Source organism: Cololabis saira, chromosome 13, assembly GCF_033807715.1.
Source record: "Cololabis saira isolate AMF1-May2022 chromosome 13, fColSai1.1, whole genome shotgun sequence".
In the NCBI taxonomy this organism is placed as follows: Eukaryota; Metazoa; Chordata; class Actinopteri; order Beloniformes; family Belonidae; genus Cololabis; species Cololabis saira.
Genome location: NC_084599.1, coordinates 20,192,521 through 20,219,923, shown reverse-complemented (window position 1 = coordinate 20,219,923; position 27,403 = coordinate 20,192,521). Strand labels below are relative to the sequence as shown.

Here is a 27,403-nt window from a genome sequence, read left to right as displayed (position 1 = left end):
AATCTACTTGAAACAGGTGAAAATTGTTGTTTTTTGCAGTGATGAGTCTTGTTTTAAGTGTATTAAGATTTTTTTTTACTAAAATAAGACATTTTAACTAGAAATAGGACAAATATTCTTATTTTGAGTTTTTGCAGTGATCCATTTTACTTATCCTGTGAAGGACAGAGTCATATTGATAAGTTCAGAAAACTGTTTTTTAATTGTTGTGTTTTGATGTATTTGATGTAAGCCCAGTGGATATTTAAAGCTTACAGAAGGCTGCATTTAACTGCTGCTATGTCATTCGTGCAGTATTTCTGCAGGTGTTTTGGTCAGTGCTATTATTTGTAATATATTATATTATTTGTAATCAGCACAAATTATCTGTCCCCATATGATAAAATCCACCACCCCCCCTGATTTTTTTTCACAACTGGGTGTAATATGGTCCAGTTTCCTGGTGTTTGTAAGGACTCTCAAAAAAAATAGGGCTTTTCTTTTGAAATCCGTCACCGGAAGCCTCGCTATGATTGGAGGAGGCTGATGTCGGCAGGAGAAGCTCAGCTCCTCCGGATCGCTCACAATAACAGAGGAAGGCGCACAACTACCGACCAATTAAAGCCCGGCCGTTGCGACTTTAGATCCTGTTTTTGAAGACAAACAAACGGAAACTAAGTACGCCGGTTCCTGCTCGACGGGGCTCGGCTGTCGTCTCTCCGACCTAGCTTTGTCCTCCGCAGCTGTGTCGGGTCGCTGCTAAACTAACACTAACATAAGAGCGGAATATGGCTCAGCATGGACATCATGTAGCCAGCTCACAGAAAGCACTGATGCTGGAGATGAAGAGTCTCCAGGACGAGCCGGTGGAAGGGTTCAAGATAACTTTGGTGGACGAGTCGGACATGTACAACTGGGAAGTGGCGATCTTCGGACCGCCGAACACGCACTACGAGGGGGGGTATTTTAAGGTGAGTGGCTAACAGGCTAGCAGGGCTCTATTGTTCCTAACAGGTCCATGTTCACCACAGTTAAACCTGGAACCGGGACTTTAACTCCTGCTTTTGGCAGCTAAAGCAGCTGAAAGTTGATACCGTGAACTAGTGATCGGAGCTTGTTCCTGGTTTAATCTCGCTCCGCTAAACGCAGCTCTTTGTTCAACTTTTTTTTTTTTTCATTTAACCCCCCTCAACTGCAATATAATCGTTTTTTTTTTAAATTTTTTATCAATATAATTCTGTCCTTCACAGGATAAGTAAAATGGATCACTGCAAAAACTCAAAATAAGAATATTTGTCCTATTTCTAGTTAAAATGTCTCATTTTAGTAAAAAAATCTTATTAACTGCAATATAATCGGTTATTATAAAACTTTTATTTTTTTATCAATATGATTCTGTCCTTCACAGGATAAGTAAAATGGATCACTGCAAAAACTCAAAATAAGAATATTTGTCCCATTTCTAGTTAAAATGTCTCATTTTAGTAAAAAAATCTTATTAACTGCAATATAATCGGTTATTATAAAACTTTTATTTTTTATTTTTTTATCAATATGATTCTGTCCTTCACAGGATAAGTAAAATGGATCACTGCAAAAAACTCAAAATAAGAATATTTGTCCTATTTCTAGTTAAAATGTCTCATTTTAGTAAAAAAATCTTATTAACTGCAATATAATCGGTTATTATAAAACTTTTATTTTTTATTTTTTTTATCAATATGATTCTGTGCTTCACAGGATAAGTAAAATGGATCACTGCAAAAACTCAAAATAAGAATATTTGTCCTATTTCTAGGTAAAATGTCTCAATTTTAGTAAAACAAATCTTATTACACTTAAAACAAGACTCATCACTGGAAAAAACAACAATTTTCACCTGTTTCAAGTAGATTTTCACTTGAAATAAGTAGAAAAATCTGCCAGTGGAACAAGATTTTTTTGCTTGTAATGAGAAGATAAATCTTGTCCCACTGGCAGATTTTTCTACTTATTTCAAGTGAAAATGTACCTGAAACAGGTGAAAATTGTCAAATAAGTTATTTTTCTGGTGATGACTAAATGTTGAAATAACAGTAAAACCACATTCATGATGAAATGACATAAGGGATGGAAAGGGGGGATGGCAGTTTTACAGGGGGGATGATTTTGACTGTTTTTATTTCAGGGGGGGTGGCATCCCCCCTCATCCCCCCTCAACTCGAGTACTGCTTACAAACACCAGGAAACTGGACCATATTACACCGGTTTACTTTTAGTTGGAGTTCACGTTTATGGACCATTGTGCTGACATTTAAAGGCTGGATTATGGTTCCGCGTTAAATCGACGCAGAGCCTACGCCGTAGCGTACGGCAGTTTGAGCATTTTTTAGTCATTAGAACAGTGATTCTTTATTTGCCATAAAAGAGAGATTTGATCTGAATACCTTTTGCATTACCTCATTGAATAATATTAAACCTAACAGGCTCTTCCACTAAAATAAATGCATCCTAAAATGGATATTAATAATCTAAAAAAAATACAGCTGACTATTCTACAACACATTCTACATTTAATGTATTTTGTTAAGTTGCAAAAAAACTGATAACATATATAAAAGACACAATTTGATTTACATTAAAAACTGACAGCAACAATGTCATGGGCTCATACATGTTTTGTTTTGCCTACCTTAATCCTTTGATATGACGCTGATGTCCCATGAACCGTCTTCTGCCTTGACAGAAGACATCGCTTATGTAGATGGCCCCTTAATGTGGCCCTGGATGCAATACATTGACACAACTAAAATAATGTGACCACAAATGACTTAGACCACTTCCAAATGGGGTTTAAGTCATCAGATCTGTTATATTTTAAGTTAAGGCTGTCAACCTCTGGAGAGATTTTAATACCAGGTGTAAATGAGGCCTTTATGTACATTTTGTATGCTTAGTAAAGCTGAGGGGAGGTGGCGGCGTGGGAATCCGACAAACAGGAAGGGTGTTCTTTTTTTTTTTTCCTGGTGACTAGATGTGGTTTAATGCGTCACTACCGCCCTGCAGATAAAAAAAAAAAAACCCCAACAAAAAAAACCTTTGGTCTTTGCAGGGTGAAAACGCAATTTTTGAACCAGGTGTAAACAGGGCTCAACTGTAGAAGGCATTCAATACTTAGTTTGACAAATAAAATTACCCTTGCAGAAACATTGGACCACCTCTACAGGTGCACTTTATCAGATTTTGTTTTGAATGTGTTTAAAAATGTGATCAAAACATCCTAATAGTGCAACTGTATGTTGTTTTTTTTTACATGCAATGTTAGTTATTTCTTATCTCATTATGTAATCTAAATTGCAGGTAGTCTCTTGCCGCCAGGCCCTGTTCTCTTAATAAACAAACTTATCATCAGGCTAACTAATTCTATCATCTTCTTTGAGTTCATCACTACAAACAAGAGCCCTGGGTTGAGCAGGCTGTTTGTATATTCAGGGATCCAGTCTTTAGTGCACAGTAGCTTTGCTTTGGAAAAGTAGATGACCTTAGTCTTGTCTGTGTGTTGTTTCTTTTTGTCTTTTTAATAAATAATGAATACATTATGTTGTGTTTTCAGACTTGCTTCCTCCCTTGAGTGCAAATATGTTTTTTCTCATGTGTTCTTCCTCTTTGATTATGGGTTTTCTTATAAAAGGGACCAGAACTTCAACTGTCAGTTGTTTTTTTTTAAGATTAAAAAAAAAAGTTGTTGCACGTCTGCTGGTTAAAAACATTATGCTGACATTGTACCTTTCAGTTACTCTGTAGCTTTCTAGTATTTCTACCCCTTAAAGGTACAGTATCTGCTTCACTTTCTTACTAAAAGTTACATACCTATGTTGTAATTACTTATTACTCTTGGATTTGTTGCCATAACTCACAGCCTGGCTTTGATTTATATCACGTTCAAATGAGAATCTGAACATTAAATGCAGATGTTACAAAACCAAGAGGGGATTATTTGAAGTTCTGTACTAATGTATGTATTCATCCCATACAGCTTGGTGATTAATCACGTTGTCTGGCCAAGTCTAATAAACCCTCAATAGTTCTGCTTGAAAACTGGGTAGTGACATTTATTTTGTTGTGCATTGAATAAAAATAACAGGCTTTTTTTTAAGTGGCGCAAGAGTTTACTGAAGAAAAAGGAATCATTTAGATTTTATTTTTTTCAGCAGAAGTGGCCAACAATCAAATCAGTCAATTCATTATGTGTTCATAATGATGAGCCATTGTTGTTTCTGTTTGCAGGATAAACTCATTTATCAGGAGCAACAGTCTACTTTAGATTCTTTTTTTTTCTTCTTTTTGTTAAGCATAGAGCAATGCCGTTGTTTGTAAAAACATGTCTTCTGCTGTGCAGGGCTTGGTAATTCCAGTTCTTCAGTAGCATGTTAATTTTGCCTCTGGTCTTTTTGAAGCATGTGAACACAAGCAGAGGGCCCTGACCAGGCCGCTGTGTTCAGTGTAGCACTGTGGGTGCTGTACAGGATTCCTTTGTGGGGCCAGGAATGCACATCCCGGCTGTGAAATCCACCACATGGTTGTGACTAGATTTCCATCTAACCAGTTTGCCTTTATTAGCCTGTTCCATCATGGAGAAAAAAGTTCTTTGGAAAGTTTACCCAAACAAGCAGTTACGACATGTTGTAGATATTGATTTCTCATGAAACATGGCTGAGTCAGGGTCTCTCTCTTTTATTTTTTCCTCCTACACCAGTGTTCTTCATGACGGCACACACAGCAGGTTGAGTCATATTGAACAGTCATTTAAACACAATTAGGTAACGCAATGCATAATAACTTTTAGGGTTAGAAACTGACCGTTGATCTATAGTTTTTTGCATGCTCCCCTATTCATTGACTGAGTGCAAGACACATCCAATTTACAGATGCCTTCTGCTTCATCATGAGAATAGTTCCTCCAACCTATGGTGGGCTGATCCCTGCCACAGGACCAGTTTGTTTTCATATCTGGCTTTTATCTTGATTTGTGTTTTTAGAAGACAAGTGGAGCAGGCTACTCTGGGTACAGATAACTTTGATTCCTCTGCTAAGAATGTAGTCGAAACTGTTTGTTTGCTGTATTACTCATGTGCTTGGTGCGTCAAGCTGAGACTTGTCATGCATCAATAATGTTGATACAAACACCAGCTTGTGTTTTATCGAATTATTTTTAACTTCTGGTGGAGATAGAGATTATACAGTATTTAGATAGTATCCTGTAATATTGCTTGTACCACCTGTCTGGTAAATAAACACAAACCTCACCATGTCACCCCGGTAGGGGTGGGTATTGGGAAGGACCTCACGATACGATACGCATCACGATACTTGAGCCACGATACGATAAACATTGCGATATCCCGATTTTGCAATATCCCGATTATTATATTCTACATAGTTCACCGAAAAATTTAAAAATGCATTACACATCTTAAAATCCAAGTTGTATATATGTACATCAGATGATAGTGATGGATCTTAAAATCCGAGTTGCACGTTCATCAGATTATAGTGACAATTCATGGGACAAACTGAGTCAAAACAATGTTTTATTATAACTATACAAGCTAAAGTTACAACTTATTTGTATATGTTTTTCATATTATTTACATCATATGAAATTAACATTAAATTTAGTATGAGGTTGCTTTAATTATGTGGCAAATGATAATAAACACAAGAAAGATGGGTACTAAAACCAAGGACAGGCAGTGATCAGTCAGTATAGATATAAATCCATAAATAAATAAACCTCTGTCCATTATTTTTCATTTTTTAAGGACAGGCAATTGTGTTATATAAATTATAAAATGAAATAAAACGTGAAATAAAAAAATCGATATTCAAATTTTTAATATCGATATTGAATCGGCTGGAAAAGTATCGCGATATATTGCCATATCGATATTTTTGCCCACCCCTACTGGTAACACTGGATGTGATGTGATCAGTCAATCTAAAGTTATCAGAATCTAGTTTCCAGCTCGTTTTTGCCTCAGTAATATGATGTAATTGGGCTATAACACTACGTAATCATTATACATTACTTCATTACGTAAGGGCTTTGCCTCTGAATGGTCATCTAGTGCCTTCATTCTCAACTATTTTCTTAACTGCAGTAGCGGCAATCGCAATAATTTGTCAAAGACTAAAGATGTTTTTGTCCACCGCAGAGTGTTATGGAGAGAAAAGTAGGAGAGTTGCACTTATACAGAGAAAAACACATTTCAGTAGAAACACAGATTGGAAAGCTTTGACCTCTGTTTACTTTGTTTTGTGTCATGCACCAGAACAACATGGTGTGTATAAAGTGCATATCCACAGTTATGAAATCATGTGTTTATACTTCAGAGAGATTTTTCATAGCTACGTTTGGCAAAAGTTATGCCATGTGTGGAGTGACAGAGCTGCTCTGTTGTGGAATGGGTAGAAAATGAAATAGATTGGTGTTTTAATTTGTGATGCTTGATATTGTAAATACTTGTTCCAATTCCTAGTGTGAATGAAAATGGAATTCAAATTGCTATAACTTGGTTTTGTCAACTGACAGTAGGTTTTCTCACCTGTTATGGAAAAGGTGTGCTGCCCCTTTGGCTTTGGAAGCAGGCCCCCCTGTCTTTTTTAGGTTTTGACATTCACTTGACAGGGACTCAGTCTTGTCGAGCAGAAGTATTTGCGCCTACTTGTCTTCCCTCCCCTTCGGGAGCACAGACTAGACATCAGCCTTGCAGGAGCAGTGAAGGGCACTGGGAGCCTAGCATGGCTCAGTAGGGCTTGTCTGAGCCGGGCTGGGCTGAACTGTTGGAGTCGCGTTTCGCTCTCTCTAGCTATGTCATAGAGAAACAGGAGGCAGGGCCAATAAAAAAGAGGCAATGCTGAGGCAATACTGAAACTGTTCTTTCTTGCACTGGTGTAAAAAAAATGGTTAAAACCACTGAAGTCCTCACAATGTGTTTGTTTGTGCTAGTGATGCACCGAAATGAAAATTTGTGGCCAAAACCGAAAATAATAATAAACACTTGGCCGAATACCGAACAATACTGAACATGGTTCTTCAGCAGTTTTTCATTTATTTTGCCAATTTTTTCACCATTGCATAAATCAAATACATTTGATTTAGGCATGCTTTTCAAAGAAAAAAATCTTTTACAAAATTACAAGGTAGAAAATATTTATTGAACATAAAAAAATGAAACATTTTTAATTTCCCAGCATTATGTTGTTTTGGTTCCACCTTCTGGTGAAGGTTAGGTAAAATTCTTATGGGGTTAGTTTTTGGTTGGTCAACGATTTATGTGGTGCGCAACGTTACGGGACGGAGCGGCCAGTCTATTTCCTTATTTTACAACGCCGTTATTAATTGTTCGGTTTTTTCCCACTTATTCCACCGAACACCGAAAGTGTTTTTTTGCCATTTTCGGCCGAACAATTTCGGTTACCGAACAATCGGTGCATCACTAGTTTGTGCCCCTTCCCCCATTCTGCTTGGGGCACCAAAGCAGTAATCAAAGTACTGAAACATGTGCACTATTTTGTTTTGAAATGCAGCAAAGATAGCAGAAAAGAGTGCATTAAAGTCTGTTTGACACACAACTTCAGTTCAGTCCATTTCCTTTTTTCTCATGACCAAGATAATAAGTCTGGGGCTTGTTTGATATGAATATGGTAATCCATATGGTAGGCCCTGGGATTTTCTCTCTTCAAGGTCCTTTTGTCCGTCATTCAGGATGATTTTTAGTTGGTTGCATCTGTCTGTGGATAAGACATTAAAATGGTTTGAAAAAGAGAACAGAATGATTTGTTCTTTTCAAGGTCCTTTCATTGACCTGGTTTTTGTAGTCTTGCTTCCATTTTGCACAGAGTGGGTTCATTCTCCCTCTCATTCCTGTTCTCTCCTGAAGACTGCTTTTTAGGTCACAGTCCAAGAAAGATTTTCATAGAAATGAGGAAACTGAGCGTGCATTTTGTGTTCTCAGTAAAAAGAAAGGTCTTTCATAAGTCTTGTTTGCTCGATTGGCAAGAACTTGGCTGTACTCATGTCTGTTGCTCCAATGAAATGTTCAGAGTGAGCAATGCAAATCGAGATGTCTTTTAGAATTTGTGTGTTATGGTTCACCAAAACTGACATAATTAAAAATAAAAGCAGAATTGTATATTTTTTGTTTTTCCTTATACGTGCATTCCTTGTTTTTAAATTCCCTCGTCTTCTCATGTTACTTTACCTCATTCATTTCTGCCTCATTATGCAATAGAGGAGGGCTTCCCTTCTTGGTCCTGCTCCTCTACTATTGGTCAAACAGGAAGAGGCAGGATCCTTCCTGTTTATTGATTGTTTGAGCTACTGAAATACACTATGTGAACAGAAGATCAGGTCACTGTAGAGGCTTAAGCTCTATGAGAGGATGTTTTAATAAAAAGATCACTGACGTTAATTACATTAGTGATCTGTGGTAACATTTCTTGAGACATATTGAAACAAAAATATACTAGACAATGTAAAATGTCTGTTTTCATAGTTTGTTAAATAAGACATCAGATCAAGGACTAGCAGACTTTTTACAAGTTTATTTTGTTCAAATAAGTGATCTGCATATCTCTAAATGAAGGAAGTAGTGGAATTGTTATAATAGGGACTCAATTAAAAGCCTTTTGGTAATCTTCATTGTGAAATCATGCTCCTGCCTTCTTATTTGGGTCATTTTTCACGCTTATCCTAAACACATCCCAACTCTCCTGCTTTTACTGTTTATTTTAATTCTAACTGTCAGGATTGTGATCAATGAAGTTATTTTATTGGACACACAGTGTAGCTGTGTTCTTTCATATTCCTTCCAGCAACAAGTCAAAGACTGAACAACAGGATCAGTTCATAGTCAGATATGTATCTGCTTTGTCTGGGAGCTCGGTCGATCTGTTTTAGGCATTGGTACAGCTTTACATTCACCTAAATGTTTTCTTGTTTTTCAATTCATTATAGCTTAATTTGGATTTGACTGAATATCTTCTGAAAGTATTGCAAGTTGGTGTTGATTAAAGCATCATTGGTAAATACTGCATCAGTAAATTCAGTCATTTGGTTGCAGACGGCCAGATATGTTAAAGACATGCACTGTTTTGAAAGACGGTCACTTTGATGCATGACTTTCCTCTCCCTCCACTCATCCTTGCTTGCTGCTTTGTGCTTCACTGTTGCCAGCCTGTAATGTGTGCAGTGTTGGCTTGAACCTTGCACTCAGCCTGTCTGCCAGATCTCTGGCAGGAACAATCGAACCAGGGTTGTTTTGTTTTGTCCCTTGTTTTCTCAATTGTTTTAGTTTGTTCTGCATTTAATAGGGTTAGTGTAAATTCATTTTATTGGTTGTTTACTCTTATCATATATCATGACAAAGTAGTGCATTACTAAACTGTTATGAAACAATCTGTGCACATTAACAGGTTTTCCATTTTTAGATTCTGAGTTCAGACTGATCATTTGGCACTTGGTTTAAAATATGCAGTACAAGCAAACAAGTCTTATAGCTTATATTGTGTAGAGCCCATCCCCCTGCTCCACCCCTTTGCTCCCATGCCCCCCCCCCCATACCTCCTCTATGAGGCGAGGACCAGCTGACCATGCCGAATCAGCAAACGTGAGCAAGTGTGTGTTGGGTATATATGACAAGAGGATCAGCAGAAGGGTTCCTGCTGTGAATGATGTGCATGTGTGTAATCAGTCCCGTCGGTGTCTGAGCTCTCCCATCCTCTGTCTCTCTTCATCGGCACACTTTGTAGACGGAGGAGGGGTCTTCTGCAGAGCAGGTTTACTCAGTTTGTTTGTGCGGTTGTGCTTCAGTGTTAGGATACGCTGTAGCAGAATACAGCTGTGAGTCGTGGGCCCTTTTCTGGCTACAATGACAGCTGGAGAGGGCATACACAATGTCCTTATACCCCCAACCCCCTCCCCAGCCACCAGTGTTTCTTTGAGCTCCACGCTCTGAATGCACTGCAAGCCTCCATCCCTCCCATCCTCCACACAATATTACATTACACTGTCATTAGCTCCTCTATGCTCAGGCAGCTCGGAAGGGTTTGCGATGACTCCACAGTTACTATTTATATGTTTCTTTAAACTACTATTGGAGCTAATTAGCATGATTGTTCCAGATTCATTCAGCAACCGCTTGTTGACTCTATTGCTGCAAACACACAAGGAAAGCTTTCAGAATGAAAAGTTTGTTCTTGTCAGCTCCGTGCGTTCGTGTGCTTGTATGGCCATCTTTGCTTTATACCAGTATAGGTCTGAACAAAGACTGTAATCCAAGTGCATGTTTGCGACTCCAGTAGCCCTACCACTAACCATTATTTTATTGTTGAGTTAATATAACAATTTTTTTTTAAAAGATTAATATTAATTTTTCTTCTTCCACTTTTTGTTACATCTTTCTTTTAAATGCCAACAAATGATCAGTTTTTACCATTCTCACAACTTTTTACTCATGGAAAAAAAAAATCATGAATGTCATACATAAACCAAAGCAAAAGTGTCTTGGAGCATAATTTGGTTTATCAGAACAATCACCATAAATCTAAAATAACTAAAGTGCAAATACTGTTTAAGACATCAGTTTGTGTAAAAGTCCATTATTCTAACATAAATTCTGCCCAATATTGTAAGTCTGAATGGTTTTTCCATCACTGCACAATTCATGTTGAATATGTAGTCACTTTATTATCTTTATATGATCTTTTACCAGGTGATGGCACAGAAAGGGATGTTTTATTAGTGGGAAGGGAATAAATAAATAAAAAATGATATTACTGGCATGGCATCACCTGTGTCTAACTGGACTCACAACAGTCTGGAGATGTTGAGCCGCAGTCAGCGTGGTGATGAGAAGAGAGTACGCGACCTGCAGTTCTCGCTCTGCCCGCTAGTGGCGCTGGTCCCGGTCAGATATCAGCAGATTCAACGGTCTAACATACCATCTCTGATGGCGCTGGCGCATTTTCCTTTGGCGAGATCGCAACCAAAGCAATGTTATAATCTCCTTTACATCCAATGTTGTCATGTTAACTTGTTCGTTGTTCTAATCTGCTACTACCGCTGCTACTAAATATTTAATCCCTTTTCCAACTGTTGCTCTGCTTACTGCCCCCAATCGGTTACTGCTGGTACTACGCGAGCGACGTTGCAGTTGGTGGTGCACGCGAACGGACGCAAACGCAAGCTCAAACTTAGTAAGGAGGAGGAGGAAAGGAGAATACGTCGTTTAATACCAGCAACTTGATAAAACATCTCAAGACGCATCATATAGCTGAGTATATTGAGTTTGCTAATGCTACTGCAAGACCACAACAACCAACATTAGCTCAGGTTCTGCAAAAGTGATAGATAATGGCAAGAGACAACCCACGGGCCGTTAGAGTCCAGATATACTTGCTGTTGGTGTTTGCGTTTGCGTCCGTTCGCGTGCACCACCAACTGCAACGTCGCTCTCGTTGTACACGAGGAGAGCGCGTCGTACCGGCGGTGACCGATTGGGGGAAGAAACTAGAGCAACAGTTGGAACTGATTAAATATTCAGTAGTAGTAGCAGCAGTGGTAGCAGTAGCAGATTAGAACAACAAACAAGTTAACATGACAAAATTGGATGAAGAGGAGATTATAACATTGCTTTGGTTGCGATCTCAGCAAAGGAAACGGCGCCAGCGACCTCTGCGTCGTCACTTGTGGCCAGCTGGGATCTGACTAAAACCTGTCTTCTAATTCATTGCATTTTTCATTGCATTTTTAGCCTAGTTATTTCTGTGCATCCCTAAAAACTACAAAATAACAAACTACATTTAATGCAGCTAATGCATTTCCTGTCAATTAATAATTGGGCAAATGCTTATATTGTTGTAGTGTAATCACTTTAAGGTTTGAGAACCACAGGATATTTTCTTTGGATATGCTCACGCATGGCACTTGTGCTGCTGGGATACGCTATTTTGAGTTTTACTGAGCGTACGGAGCACTATTTTGTTGGGTTTCCCTTTGGAAAAAGTACCTAACCTGATGCTCGAAGCCGGTTTTAAGAGGTAGAAGTTTTCATTCGATTAATATTTTCTACATTTACTCGCCATTGTCAGGATGCTATGTGTGTATGTTTGGAAATCAGAGTTGAGTTCGTTCGTACATTAAAGTTTTAGCACAAGCTCATTATGGATTAAAACCAAGTTTCAGTTTTTAAGACTGAAACAACACTTGGTGGACATGCGGCATGCGACGCATCAACCCACTCTTTCCTGGTTGACGTAGTTACGTAATCGATGTAATCTGTTATGTCGACGCATCGTTGCAGCTCCAGTGTCCAGGGTAGTTTTTAGCAGCAGCATCTTTAGATCCACTACGAGCTATAATAAACTCCAAATATATTTTACCCCATTATGACTTTATACTCCTAGAATATCTCCTAGAATTATTACAATTTAAAAAAAAAACAAAAAAAAACACACAAACAAGAAAATGTTTTAGCAAACAATAAAAAGCTGCAGGATTTAAGCCTCAGGTGATTTGTATTTCATGGTGTGTGTGTTTGTTTTTTTTACTATTAGCTGAGAACTTGAGCATTTTAATATACTAGTTTCTTTTTCCTAAAATTAAACTGTTGTTCTGGGGTCAATTCGTTTCAAGTCTTTATTTCAAACATGATGGTAGTGTAGTTACAGAAATACTTGGACATACTTAACCCTCCGGGACACCTTTAATAATTGTTACACTCTGACCCCTTCGCGCAGAAAACGCGCTTTTCATAAGGTAGCTATAAAACATATTATACATTAATATTATATTCTACTTTAATTGAGCTAATTTCTTTCACCAATATCTGACCTAAGTATTGATATCAAATATTCATGATTTTTTAAAGATTTAACCCTTTAAATGCCAGGTTTTTGTCACGATGCCACCATGTTTTTAGATGAAAAAAACAGAAAAATTGAATTATTTTCAATATACTACATGCAAAGTAGATTTTTTTGTTTTGGGTTATTACAGCCTGGGATAAGTCAATGATGAGTAGCAACATTGATTTTCATGCATTATTATTTTTTGTGCAGTGTCAAATAGTTACACTTTGACCCCTTTGCGCAGAAAACGCGCTTTTCATAAGGTAGCTATAAAACATATTATACATTAATATTATATTCTACTTTAATTGAGCTAATTTCTTTCACCAATATCTGACCTAAGTATTGATATCAAATATTCATGATTTTTTAAAGATTTAACCCTTTTAAATGCCAGGTTTTTGTCATGATGCCATGTTTTTAGATGAACAATACAGGGAACACAGAGCAGCAACATTGATCTTCATGCATTATTATTTTTTATGCATTTCAAAAGGTAGCTATAACACATACTTTTTTACCCAGAAGTGAAACAATGAACAATGAACCGGGAACAGTGAGCCAGGAACATCAAAACTGACAAAATAACATTCAATAACAGCAACAAAATTGTGACAGAGAGAAAGAGAGTGTGTGTGTGTGTGTGTGTGTGTGTGTGTGTGTGTGTGTGTGTGTGTGTGTGTGTGTGTGTGTGTGTGTGTGTGTGTGTGTGTGTGTGTGTGTGTGTGTGTGTGTGTGTGTGTGTGTGTGTGTGTGTGTGTGTGTGTGTGTGTGTGTGTGTGTGTGTGTGTGTGTGTGTGTGTGTGTGTGTGTGTGTGTGCGCGTGCGCGTGCGTGCGTGAGTCAGTTCAGGTGAGGCAGGAGCTGCAAACAATTTGGTAGTGCTCCTTGCAGATGGGACTGTCGCACTTTCTGCAGGTGGAGTACACGTAGGAGTTTGTTGCTGGTGCTCAAAACACACTGCCTCCTCCTCTGGGTGGTGTCTGGGGATGGGCTTGCACTTGAGCTTAGACCTGGGTCTCCTTTGAGTTCAGCACCAACACCAAGGCCGCAGCAGCTGGTGTGCGGGGAGGTGGCGTCTCCTTGCCATTTGTGGAGCTACAAGAGTCTTCCCCAGCTCCTCAATGAACAGCCTCCTCCGCTAACTTTTTCCCCGTTGCCATGAGGGATCCACAGTGGTCCAAAGGATGAAAGCAAATTTCACTGCCACTGAATTTCCCCACTTCTGGAAGTCTCATCTTCCTCACTGTCAGAGGACACATCCAAGCTCTCAGAAGACGATTCAGACACCGGTTCCTCGTCTGTAGTATCTGTGTTCTCTGTGTCAGATTCCTCTTGCCCGCGATCAGAATCAGACTCCATCGCTATGTCCAAAGCGTTGTGCACTCAATAGGCTCTCTCCATCTTGCCAAATAAGAAATGACTAGTTCCACAGGCTGCATTTTTATAAACTTTGGCTGCAGTCGCAGCTGTGTAAACGACTCAACAAAAAGCATGATTCTCTCTATGGCTGCACCTTTCATGTGATTCAAAATGCCCCATGTTTGGATTTATTTGTGTTTATGGACCTCTTGTGTAGGTGTGTGTGGTGTGCATTTATACAAAATAATCTTAGAGGGGCTTTAAACTTCTGCACAAAAACGATGTGAATGAATGAAAACAGTGGCACTTGAAAGCCTTTGCTCATAATGTCATAAGGTCACACACACACACACACACACCACACACACACAAACACACACACACACACACACAAACACACACACACACACACACCCATATACTAACTGTACATGCACACACACACACACACACATTAAGGGAGGGGGAGGGGTGAATTGTGACGGTGCCATCCAGTGGAAATAGCATGTTTTTTCAACATATGCCAAATATGGTAAAAATGAGGTAATCTGGTTCAGAGTAGTAAATATGATCAATTCCAAGGCAAAAGACCAGATTGACACCTAGATATAATAAAATGCATTTATTATGCTTTAATGGAAGCGAGATCAAAAATTGAAGTTTGAATGGGTTTCAATGGCGCGTTTTTTGCGCTAAGGGGTCAGAGTGTAACAATTGTATTTTACAGAGTGTATTTTAGACTTAATGTAGGAACTGAGCTGGAAATATAAAGATCATATAAAAATACACAATCTCACCAAAATTCATGCCATATGGATGAACTCAGCCAAAATTATCCAAAAATGAAAAGTGAAAAGCGCGTAAAATGCGCCTAGGTGTCCCGGAGGGTTAAACAATGAATGCAAGAGACACTTTTTCTTTTTTTTTTTGTAGCAGCAGCAGTCTTGACATGTTTGAAAAGGAGTAGGAAGAACTAAAAAACTTATGAACTCCTACCCCTTGAACTCAATACTGTTTTCAGATGCACCCTTGTTATTAGATATCCAAAAACTTGATGTATTTAGAAGTTACACAAATTAATAGTAAGAATTCTACACAGTGTACATGTATATTGTGTATACCTGAGTATAAATTAGCGGATACCTGAGTGAACAGTTAAATACACACATTTCCACATACATATACACAAGTCCAGTCCCCCCACCAACCCCTCACCAGGCAGCAGCAGCAAAAACTGACATGTGCTGCTTCTGACAAAAATATTTTTTTAAATATATTTTTGACCAAAGACTAAATGAAAAAGCCTAAGGGACTGGAACATGCATTAAAATTAAGGTTAATCAATTTTCCATTTTGGAGATGTCCGTTTTTGCTGTGAACTCACCACACATATGCATATATACTTAGATATATACATGCATCCACCTATACACCTATCTATAAACACACTTAAATCCAGCTGCCCAGCTTTAACTAGAAGAATCTGTTTTTAATTAGTAAAAATATTTTCCTATTAGTGACGGCTTAGTGGAAGTAGTTGTAACTTGTCTTTTGGCTTCTCTCTCCCTTAGGCTCGGATCAAGTTTCCTGTCGACTATCCGTATTCTCCACCTGCTTTCCGCTTCCTCACCAAAATGTGGCACCCCAACATTTATGAGGTAATTTCTTTTCAGTTGTTGAATTTTTGTCTGTTTTCAAAGTCGTCCAATGCACCATACGTTATACTTAAGAAGTCAAAGGTTGGATTTTAAAAAAATGTTGTAATTCTTAACCTTTGTTTTTTGAGATTAAGAAAAAGCAGTTGTGACTTGCATTTTCTTAAAATGTTCCTTATCAAAAAATAAATACAATTCTGAGTTGCCATTGACTGTAGTGTGAATGTTGAATGTCACAAAAGGGAGAGACTGAAAAATTAGAGAAATAAAATCTACCAACTAGGTCACAGGGGTCATGTTCTGAAACATAAACGCATCGGCAGAGCTCTGTGGGAATCTGCTGTATTGGCAGATTTATATAAAATCCACTTTCTGCCAGCGAATCATGTACGCACGAGCATGTGACAGCCATTTGAGCAGTTTGCTGTTTAGTCTCACAGCCACATGCTGTCATTGGCCTGTGATCACACACCCTCTGCCCAAAGGTTGCAGCCCATGAGCATCCCGCACACAGAGAAGTACGTAAGTAGTAATCAGGGAAATGCCCACGAGAGCTGTGGCTCTGTGAGACCTACCGGTATGTTACAGGTTTAACTCTTGTTGAAAATGTATAATTCTCGTGTGAACTTGTTGGTGTATTCTGTTGTCTCTAGAACGGGGATGTGTGTATCTCGATTCTCCATCCACCAGTGGATGACCCACAGAGCGGCGAGCTGCCTTCAGAGAGGTGGAACCCCACACAGAATGTTAGGTAATCAGAAACGCACACACACACAAAATATTGTTTGTCCGGTGGCAGCTTTCCCATCTTTCACTAATATTCAATAAGTAGATTTTCGGCTGATTTTTTTTTTTTTCCAAAGGATGGAATTTTTTTTTTTTATGAATCATGAAGACATTGTCACAGGAGATTTGTAGTAAATTATATAGTATGTGTTAAAATCTTTGACTTCACCACGACCACCATTTGTTCTTTAAAATGGTTTCATAGTTTTTGGATGAAAGGGATCTCTGAACCTGCTGATCGGACTCCGCTCCAGCAGATAATACAGATCTGCCCTGTCTTTAGTCTTATGTCCATCCCATTATCACAAACGTGTCCCTACAGTTTGGAAATTAGGCGCAATAGAACTTGTTTACATGGAAGTATACCCCGTTGTTGGGTTCAAACAAGATTTAATTTTAGATATGCACCAATCAGGATTTTGAGGGCCGATCACCAAAAGCAGTATCTGCCGATCCTGATTTTACCGATCACAGCGTGAAATCCATAAATTCGTCAATATTGTTGTCTCATTTACAAATATTGTATTATTAGGTATAAAAATTAGGAATATTTCCCACTCTAGAGACGACTTAGACTCTGCTTACAAAGAGTAAGTGTAGCTTACTAGCTTAAGCTTTCTTGTGGCAATAATTATGCGTGTACAACACACTATGTGCACCAACACAGACAACAGTAGACATGTCACCCTCTTAGAGTTGATACAAGTTGTAAACTATAAAAACATTTTTCTTTGGAAAAATTAATTAAATCTTACAATAAAAATGAATTATGAAAGCTTAGCGAAAGCTTTAACGATAGCATCCGTCGCGTGTGACCCACAATCTCTTGTGAGTGAAGCACAACTCTTCACACTAGAACTCCAAATGTCACTCGTGAAGCCGACTGACACGATTGTCGTCCTGCATAAGACTTTGGACTGTATATAATCCGGTATAACTCCGACGGACATTCATCAGTGAAATATTTACGACTCGGCAGCGCGTACCGCGGATCCAAGCTGCTAACGACGCATTGAAACCCAATGTCTTCTACAACAGAAAGCGGCTGGTGATCAAGGCTTATGAAGTCATTACCTTACGATGTAGTTCTTTATTTTTCTAACTGTTTGGTGCTGTCGTTTCTAGGTCTCTGTTACGTTAAGCTGAGTTAGTGCCGTTGCTGCACCTCCTTTTTTTTCTCTGCCTTAGCAGCAGCCAACTTTGAAAACTCAATATACTCCTTGATGTGAGAAACTTTCAAATGTATTATCAGCTTCGTTGTTGAAATTCTTTGGTAGAATTCCTCCTCGGGGTATCTTCTTTGGACACACCTTGCAAACTGCAAATTTGTTGACCTTTTCTGACATTGTAAAACTGCCATACCGGCCGTTTTCAGTGTTGATGCTTTGTAGAAACTCCTAGGGACCCCTTAGGACAGCTCGGTCTGAGATGTGGGAACGCACGCCCTGGATGCAGTTTGTTGTTGTAAACGTCATCAGATCGGCCTGCTTTGAACTATTATTTTGACAACTCCAATCTAAACCGATAGGGGCACTATCAGCCGATCCCGATCGGTTGCCGATCGATCGGTGCATCTCTATTTAATTTGGGGTCTGAATGATTCCCAGTGCAACAGGAGGGTTGAAAACATAACAGTAGAGAATAATTGGAGCCTTTGGCTTGAGAGCGTCAATTGATGTTAGCCAAGTCTTGTTCTCTGCTCCGAGACGTTTGGCAGCTTGTAGTTTAAACGCCACAACGCTAATATTGATCAGGGCTGTGAACTCTCACACATGGAGTTCAAGACTCATGTGGTATTTACAAAAGAGGTCACACTCTCGTAGAGAAGTAATTATTAGTATTATTTTGTGAGATGTGGCAGCAGGCTTCAGGTGGCTCTCTACGCTGTAACCATCTGGATACTCATACTCAACGCCAACCCTGACCCTAGCGCACAAACATTTTGAAGATATGGGGAACTGGCGACGCAGGCGGTGAGGTGGTGAAATGAAGCCAGATTCATGTCATACTTTTAATGTCATCACATATCAGACTTATAGATCCATGTACATCCAAGCCGGTGTTCTGCCGAGTTGTCCTACCTCCGCGAATCGTCCTACCCGTAGGATGAAATATACTTCTCTGCCGAGGTGTCCTACCTCGGCAGATAATGCTACCATACGATCCCCGTTTCTTTTATCTCAGTTTCTTTTTTTTCAAAGGCTTTTTCATGCAAATAGACGATTTAACAGCAGGAAGTCAGAATGTGCTTCACATAGATCTATGTGTACGACGCTTTGGCTTTGGCGTGTCCGCGGTGCAGGACACGCCGTGCCGGTGTCGTGCCAAAAAGTGATTGTCTGCCAGAATCTGATTTCTCCCCTGAAAAAAAAAATGGATTGAAGGCCAAATACAGTTAATGAAAGTTTGTTTCTACCTAAATATGATTTGATCTCATTGTTGAGCTTCATAATCTGAAAATCTGACGTTTCAGGCAACTCACTCGCTTTATTTTTGTTAGTGATGCCACTACTGTGACCACCAAATAATGTTGTTTTCCTGGCCTCCACCTCATCCACAACATCTCGATCTCCGTCTCCGCGAAATTTCGCTTTCTGGTCTTCCCTGCCATGATTTTTGAGTATAGAACACCGTTGATCGGCAGGTTCATTTATATACAAATACAGTCGCCAGGTGCTTTGCATTGACCATTCTTGGTAAAAAAGTGGGCGTGTAGAGGGCGGGATGTGAGGCGACTTCACGTGCGCAACCTTCCAGCTGGAATGTAATTTATAAAGCGAACATTGCGTGTGTGCATACACACGGTTTTCTTAATCCGGATTTTTTTTTTTGCGCACGCCATTTTCTGCTTTTGGGCGCACGTGCACTTTTAGAATGAATCCTACACACTCTTTTATAGATGAGGCCCCTGAGCAGTATGAAGAGAAAACGTGTTAAAACATTTTTTTGGGGATGTGAGATCGAAAGTTTTCCTAATAAATGGAATCTTTTTCTGTTGTGGTTTAACATCTTTGGATAAGATGGGCATGAGCAGACTGATTTTTGTGCTGTCGAGTCGTGAACAGAACTTGCTGGGTCTGTCGTCTGCGACTTACATCATGATAAAACCATGATGAATATAATACTTAAAAAAAAAAAAAGGACCTATTTCTTCTAACAGAACTTGTGCATCTGAGTCTTTAACTCCTTAAATTGTACAGTAACTGATTTTTATTACACAGAGAAAATCACAGCAATGTTTCAATATGCAGTAGCTTTCCTGACTTCCTGCTGTCTAGGCAGTAAACTTTACATTATTATTCCTGCCTCTCAGGCTGGAATAATGTTGTTGTGGTTTGATAAGCAGCATTTTCCATCAGGTGTTTACTGAGCATGTATTAAGTCCCTGTAGTTTCCATTCTTTAACTTGTTATGCAGTCTGCACATAAACATACTCTGATAGCTGAATGTAATAATGGACCTGCTGTAGCCCTGGAGCTGACTATTAGAAGAAAAAGAAAAATGATGATGCCTTTTGGCCCATGGACAGGAGAGATGCTGAGAAGTGTTTGGAGATCACTGGGGCCTTTGAATTTTTAAACAGTTTGCATTTTACAAATGAACAGCGGCCAGAAATGTGCATGGGGACAATCCACACCCACTCAGTCTTTGTACACTTTTTCTGAGGTGGTTACTCCCTTGATAATTTGAATTACTTAATTTAAATGATGTTTATTGATGTGCATAAAATTGTGCTTTTTTTTAATTTTATTTTTTTTAAGATGTAAGCAGAACCATCTGTCCTGTTGTCTATTTTATTTTCATAATTTATAAATGTCTTCAATTTGTATCTCTTCCCATTCTCCCTGTTCTGTCTGCATCCCTCTCAGGACCATCCTGCTTAGTGTCATCTCCCTGCTCAACGAGCCCAACACATTTTCTCCAGCCAATGTAGACGCGTCCGTCATGTACCGCAAGTGGAGGGACAGCAAAGGCAAGGACAGGGAATACATCGAGATCATCAGGTACCACAAAGAATACTGCACATTAGGAATGACCTAGACCATTTAGAAAAATACATCTCTGTACAGTTGTTACCTAATGTCAACCAGTGTCAGCTGTCAGCATCTTTCTGCTTCTCTGATACTCTTTCAGGTGCCATATAATGCAACTCCATTCTTAGTCATTGATGTTTGTTTTTCTGTTCGTTTATCAGGCAGCACAATGAGTCATTTGACTCATTAAGACTTCACAATGACCAGAAGTCAGAGATTTTAACACATACTTTATCATCTAGACTTGTAGTCAAGACCGCCTAACCTGAGACCAAGAACAGCCGGTCTCCAGACCAAGTCAAGACCAAGACTAGTTCAGCTCAAACCTAGTTTTTTTTGTCATCTTGCGTGAGTTGTAGAACATAAGAACACTCGTGGGTTCAGCTGTTAAGTAAACATTAAGTTGTATTCAACTGCAGCAAAATAACAGAGACAGTGATGTCTTAAGTGTGAACTCACTATAAATGTTTTAATCAATTAGCTGAGATCAAATATGTGCAGCAATTGCACTACTGCTATTTCTATACTATTTGAGGATTGACATGACTACTAACTAGCCCCAAAATCATCTAACAAAATAACAAGCCTCCAACACCACCGTCCACCTCGTTGTAGGTGAAACGTGAATTTTAAATATTAAAGATGCACACAATTATTGACTTTAAATTGCATTTTTTACCCTTATAGTAGCCAGATTACACTGTATATCAGCATCACTGAAATAGACCTGATGCTTAATCAATCACAACAATATGCAAATATTATTCAAAGGCCAATGATGCCATATATTTATTCAAACAAGGTCATTATAAACACAATACTGTAATTAAATACAGACACACATGCAGATGCACCAATCCTGAATTAAATCAAATACAAAATACAAACAGTTTACAAAACTGTACATTAACAAGAGGAAGAACTGGTGATCACAAGATTCTGTCAACTTGGTGTGTGCAATGGCAATTATCTATTCAATTATCCGAGACCCAAGACAAGACCAGGACCAAAGACTGTCGAGGCCGTGACGAGACCAAGACCACAAAAGAGTGGTCTCGAGAACTACAAGTCTAATATTATCTAATAAAAAATCTTCTACGACAATGTCTTCATGATTCACTGTAGTTTCATGTGTAAAAGCAGACGTTTTGCTCAAACACGCAACTTGTATCCAAGCTGACAGAAGGGAAGAAGCTAAAGACTAGTTTTCTCTTTCGGGGCTGATTTTGGAGATGCTGTTCAACAGTTCTCCTAGTTCATTGATAAATCTAACACTACCTAGATCATTTTTATTTTTTCTAGAATTGTGAACTAAATTGCTTTGTTTACAACAATGAGGAGATGTTGGTGTGAGTTTGCAACTCCTTGTGTTTCTGATTTAAAAATAGTTGGAAATGAGGGTCAATGTTTTGAGAAACAGACACAAAGATATGACAAGTGTTGGCACTGAAGTTTTCTCTCTTTTTTTTCCCCCCCCTCTCCGTCTGGCAGGAAGCAGGTGCTGGCTACCAAAGCTGAAGCAGACCGCGACGGAGTCAAAGTTCCTGTCACGTTAGACGAGTACTGTGTTCGCACCCAAGTCCCACCCACAGACGACGGCTCCAACCTCTTATACGACGACTACTATGACGACGAGGAGCTGGACGAGGACGACGAGGACGAGAATGAAGACTGTTGCTATGATGAGGATGACTCTGGCACCGAGGACTCATGACCAGCTCCCTGTGATGTCACCCACGCCGCCTTCTCCTCACCCCTGGCCACATTTTATTCTCACCCACATACATGTTGCTTTTTTTTTTTGGTCATGGACTGAACTTTAACCCCCTCCTCCTTTCTTCTAAATCCTCACCTACCATGGGCCCCCCGTCCACCCTCCCACACGTGCAGTCGCCATAAACACACTAAAGCCTGATGCATCGAAGAAAAGGGAACAAAAAAAGCTGCAGAGTTGTTTTTGGTTCTTTCTCACATGTTATCTTTTGCTTTAAAAAAAAAAAGGTCTAAATTTAGGTTACGCAAATTAAAACAGCAGGATTACTAAAGTTATACTTTGAGTTTTCCCTCATCTTCTAGTCATTAGTTGCACTGCTACGCCCCAATTTTTAAGAAAAAAAAAATCTTTGCAAGCTTTTTAGCTCCACAACCTAGTTCTTCCACAGATATTGAGCAGATAACAGCTTTATTGCCCATGTTTCTCTTCTGCTCAACAGTGGACACTTCTTTTTGCATCATCATTAGGCAGGAATGTAACGACAGAGATCAGATCACTGTAGAAGAAGAAGAAGAAAGAATCTGCAAAGAAAGGCGACGAATGAACAATGCTACACAGTTTTGCATTTGCAGGAAAAAAAGCTGCTCATTTCTGTCTCTGAGCCATGTGTTTGACCCGCAGGCTGCCATGCTTCACCTCTGACCTTTTTAAAGCAGCAGAGTTCACGCTGCGCCAAGCAGGGACGTCATCCGTTTCAAAAGGCCGCTCACACTCCCTTGTGCCTTCCTTTTTCCATAACATCTCGGATCTCAGAGACTGGCGGCCCAGTCAAAGCTCCTTCAAGCCCGACACATAGAGGTGGCAGAGGACAATGTTCAGGCTCACAGTAAAGGGTGCAAATATTGCCAAATTGATTGAACAGCTCTCTGCTTATTCATAACAGCACCTGTCAGATATGTCAGGGGTGTGAGTGAGAGAGGTAAAATCCAACAGCTGCTCAAAAGAAAGGAATGTAGACCAAATGTTCTTACTGCCACACAGCCTTCACCATTCAAGCACATGCTGCTATAAGCCTGGATGCATTAAAAAAAAAAAAAGAAAAAAATTAAGCCTACTGCTGCTCATGAAATCCAATTTACTGTATTTAAAAGAATAGAGAAGACAAAACTATGCAGTCAGTGTTTGTACTTTTTTTTTCTTTCTTTTTTTTTTTGAAACTTGCTTTGCTTAAAACCTGGCAGCAAAACTGAGTCCTGCAACAGTGTGAACAGTAAAGCAGCTTGAGATCTCAGTGCATCTGTGAGAGGTTTGTAGTGGCTGTGTCATCGGCTAGAGGTGGACGTGCGCAGCTCTGTCCGGTTTTGTTTGTCTGTGGTTTGTGAATCTAGTTCAGTAGCACAAATATCCACAGCAGGGGAGTTGCATTATACACCAAGCTTTATAGAGTTTGCCCCCTACTGGTGGATGCATGTACAAACAAGGATTTTACTCTGAAATGCAAAGCTGCAATGCAGCCATCTTGACTTGCCAGAATCCGTGAACCCTGTTACCTCGGAGGAGATCAGGTGCCGGTGTGAGTGATTCAGTTGAATGGAAAATGGCCTAATGAATATGTAGACCAAGGGGTTTTATTTTCAGCCTATTGTGCGCCGTCAGATGCCCTCCTCCCGCCACCAACCTAGAGGTCTCCATTGCGCACTTATATTACCACAGTCCAGCAGTATTTAAATGAAATGTTCAACATCACTGTAACCCCGTTTCTTCTGTGTGAATATTCAGTGATGATCATGTGCGTGTAAGGAAAGAGGAAGCACAAACTGGGAAGGCTGTGGGCAAGGGTTCGTCTCTGAGCATGAGCAGGAAAATGTGGTCTTTCACTCGCATGTTTATGTATTTGTGGTTTTAGATCTGCTAGAAGGGGCTTAGAGTGTGTTGGGGTTTGTTTTTTGTTTTTTTTTTCTCTGCAATTATGACTTATTTCCTAATTGTGGTGTGAGCTGCAATGTTTTCTTATGTATTAGGGGTTATTGGCTTGACTGTTAAGATGCCACAGTTGTACATGGAGGAATGGCAACATGTATACGATTATCGACATAAATGTTCTTCTGAAACTAACATCACACTCTGTCATGCACCATCAGTTCTGGGTAATTGACCAGTGTCCAGGATATGGTCTATGAATGACACCCCCCTCCCCTGCTTTTTCTGTTTTTCTTTAGTTGTTAAAGGTTTTGGGAGAATGGGATTTACCATTTTGTCAGACTACTGTTTGTGTAGTCCTTGCTCCGCCTTCACCCACCCTGAGTTCATTGAGCTCAGATAGGTGGCAGCATCACTGAGAGGAAAACCCAGCAGTTCAGAAAACAACAAGAACCTCATGGAGAGGGAAAAAAGAAAGCAAACCAAGATAAAAAATCCTTTTCCAGCTGAGTGAACCTAACCCGGGGGGAGGACTTGCCTTTTGGCTTCAAAGGACTGTTTACAATCTCTACCTTGATATGCACATGTGGATATTTTGACGATCACTTGATGTGTTTTTTTTTTCTTCTTTCTTTCTTTCCTGTTTATATTTTCCTTTTTTTTTCTTATGGTTTGTAAAACTATTTAAAATCTGAAATAAAGCTCTTTATTAGATGCTGGCTAATCTTTTTTTATTTTAAATCTTTTTGGGGACTGATTTGGATTCTACATTTTCTATTCTCACTAAACTCTGGGTTCAGCTTCTTTCACTCATTTGTCTAAAAATGAAAAAAGCACATGAGGTGTATCCAGCGGTCACCCTACTATAGTCGGGGTGGTGGAGACTAAAAGGATTTTCTGATGCTTCCTGTGTTTTGTGTCATGCGGGAATTTGGGAAATGACATCTCTAAATGAACATGGTAATCTCAGTTTTCCCTGCAACTTTCTTTACTCCAGGAAATATTAATTGTAGGAAGTAAAGGCAAGACATAACTGAACTCGTTAGTGCATGCATGTCATGCATGTCATGCATGTTCTTTAACACAATCCTTTTACATTAAACACGACAATTGAAGGTATAATAGAGTCGACATGGAAATCAATACTTTTATCTTTTTTTAAATCAAAATTAATAAATGCCTTTCTTTGGATAGTGTTTTTTTATTTTATATATTTTTTTAAACTGATTTGGATTCAACATTGAGACAGTGAAGTTAAACTTAACATTGAAAAATGTCCGTCAAAAGTTTTTTTGTTTTTCTTTCAAGTGTGTTAGAGGAACTTTTCAAAACATCAAATGTTCAAGTTCTGAGTATAAATATTCAACTTTTTTGGACAAATGGTAAATGAAATGATTATCAGCTGCCTCTGTGCTGCCCACTCCTGCTCATGTTAGAAATACTCAAGTATGCATTTTGTCGACATGTATTTTACAGTATTACTGTAAAATACATGAGTACTGAGGTTTGCTAACTAAAGTTGTTTAGGAAAAGTAATTACAACATCAGGCCGTTAAGAAAGAAATTACTCAAAATAGCAAATAATGTCTGTTTTGGTCTTTTCCGATCATTTTGTAATAGAGTTCAATCACAATAAGTGGTCTCTAGAAACCCAGAAATCTAGAGGCACACGTGGGCTGTGTAAGTGGTTTGTTGTTGGCTAAAATGACAAGAGATTTTTCCTTAGACTTGGATTCAGGTCTTTTAACATTGATTTTGTTGAGTCCTGATCAATACTTGCAATTTTCCATGCACATTATACAGAGGTCAGACCTGTGTTTGTGTGTGGGTGTGTAAGTAATTCTGTGTTGCCTGAGTATTGCGATGCTGTTTCTTTTGATACAGTTGGACACCATGCTTTGCTTTTACTGTCTGAAACAGAGAACTTCTGGGATGGGGGAAAAAGCCTCAAGTCTGACAGTAAAGGAGGGCTGCAGTCAACAGCGATACAAGTTGGAATTTCTCTGTCAGTTAAACAATCCCATTAATATTTTTACGTGTTATGACATTTTAAAATGTACAGTAAAGTTTGACCAAATTTGACAGAATGCAAAAATATTGCATTATACTATACTTATTAATACTCACACAAGTGATGTAACTTATCAAGAAGTTCATTCACACTCACAAGCCACTTTATTGGATGTTAAACAATTTCTGAAGTAATTTCTTTTTTTTTTTTTTTAAAGCCACTCTATGTAGCAATAACACTGACCTCAACATGTCGACTTATATCAAGAAAGTTCATGTGTCAACCACTCGTGTAACACGCAACAGTCCATTTTTAGTGTGAGTTTTATAGCAGGACTGGACCCTCCACTCTTGAACAGTCAGCTCTTTTGTGACACAGCAGATCCATACGCCCCCATGTGGACAGAACGGGTATTACTACATAGTGGCTCTAATACAAATTTTGTTCAGAACAGAATTTTATATTGATATTTTACTGCAAAACAAAGCTGTAGGTATAGCTGGTCCAAACTGAATGTGTGAACATCATTTACTCAGTATGTCGACGATCAGTAGAGAGTTACTGGTTGTATACCGTCAACAACAACTGAATGCAATGTTTTTCCATATTATTGTATAAAGTAAACTTCAAAGAGTAATAAAGATTTAATCTACTACAACATTTCTTCTTCAGATTAATTTCACAAACACCAGAACTCAATAACTCTAAGTGGAAACAAACAAGCTTATATTAATTGCATCCAGGGGAGTGTTTTTACTCGATTTATAATTAATTGCACCACTTATTGACACTCCTTCAGAACTTATTGACACATTTTTCCACAAATCTGAGTTGCTGTGTTAAAAAAACTATTAAAAGCATCTGCAGCTTATTCTACAGTCACCTTCATAATTAAGGAGTAATTAAATAATTTTCTGCTGCTTGACTCAAACAATAAACTTGCTTTCCCTTTAGGAATTCAGTTTTTCTGTTTTACACCTCTAGGGGGCAGCAAAAGCTCGTTTCTTGTAACACAACCGTGTAAATAAATCTTCTTCAAAACCCTGAGTGAC

General features: G+C 38.9%; 1 protein-coding gene across 1 annotated transcript; it reads left to right on the top strand.

Annotated features, from left to right (window-relative positions):
* The first annotated feature begins 512 nt into the window (after positions 1-512).
* Positions 513-25,059, top strand: cdc34a (cell division cycle 34 homolog (S. cerevisiae) a). Its single transcript, XM_061738180.1, has 5 exons — positions 513-950; positions 15,803-15,889; positions 16,540-16,637; positions 20,542-20,676; positions 22,198-25,059. Exons 1-5 carry the CDS (start codon positions 768-770, stop codon positions 22,418-22,420), a joined length of 726 nt encoding a protein of 241 aa, XP_061594164.1. The 5' UTR covers positions 513-767; the 3' UTR covers positions 22,421-25,059.
* Positions 25,060-27,403: the final 2,344 nt, after the last annotated feature.

Bases quoted from the DNA above. Each gene is read 5' to 3' on its own strand.
- cdc34a (XM_061738180.1), top strand. From the start codon at position 768: ATGGCTCAGCATGGACATCATGTAGCCAGCTCACAGAAAGCACTGATG. The intron at 15,890-16,539 runs GTAATTTCTTTT...TGTTGTCTCTAG, and splicing joins GGCACCCCAACATTTATGAG to AACGGGGATGTGTGTATCTC. The intron at 20,677-22,197 runs GTACCACAAAGA...TCCGTCTGGCAG, and splicing joins GAATACATCGAGATCATCAG to GAAGCAGGTGCTGGCTACCA.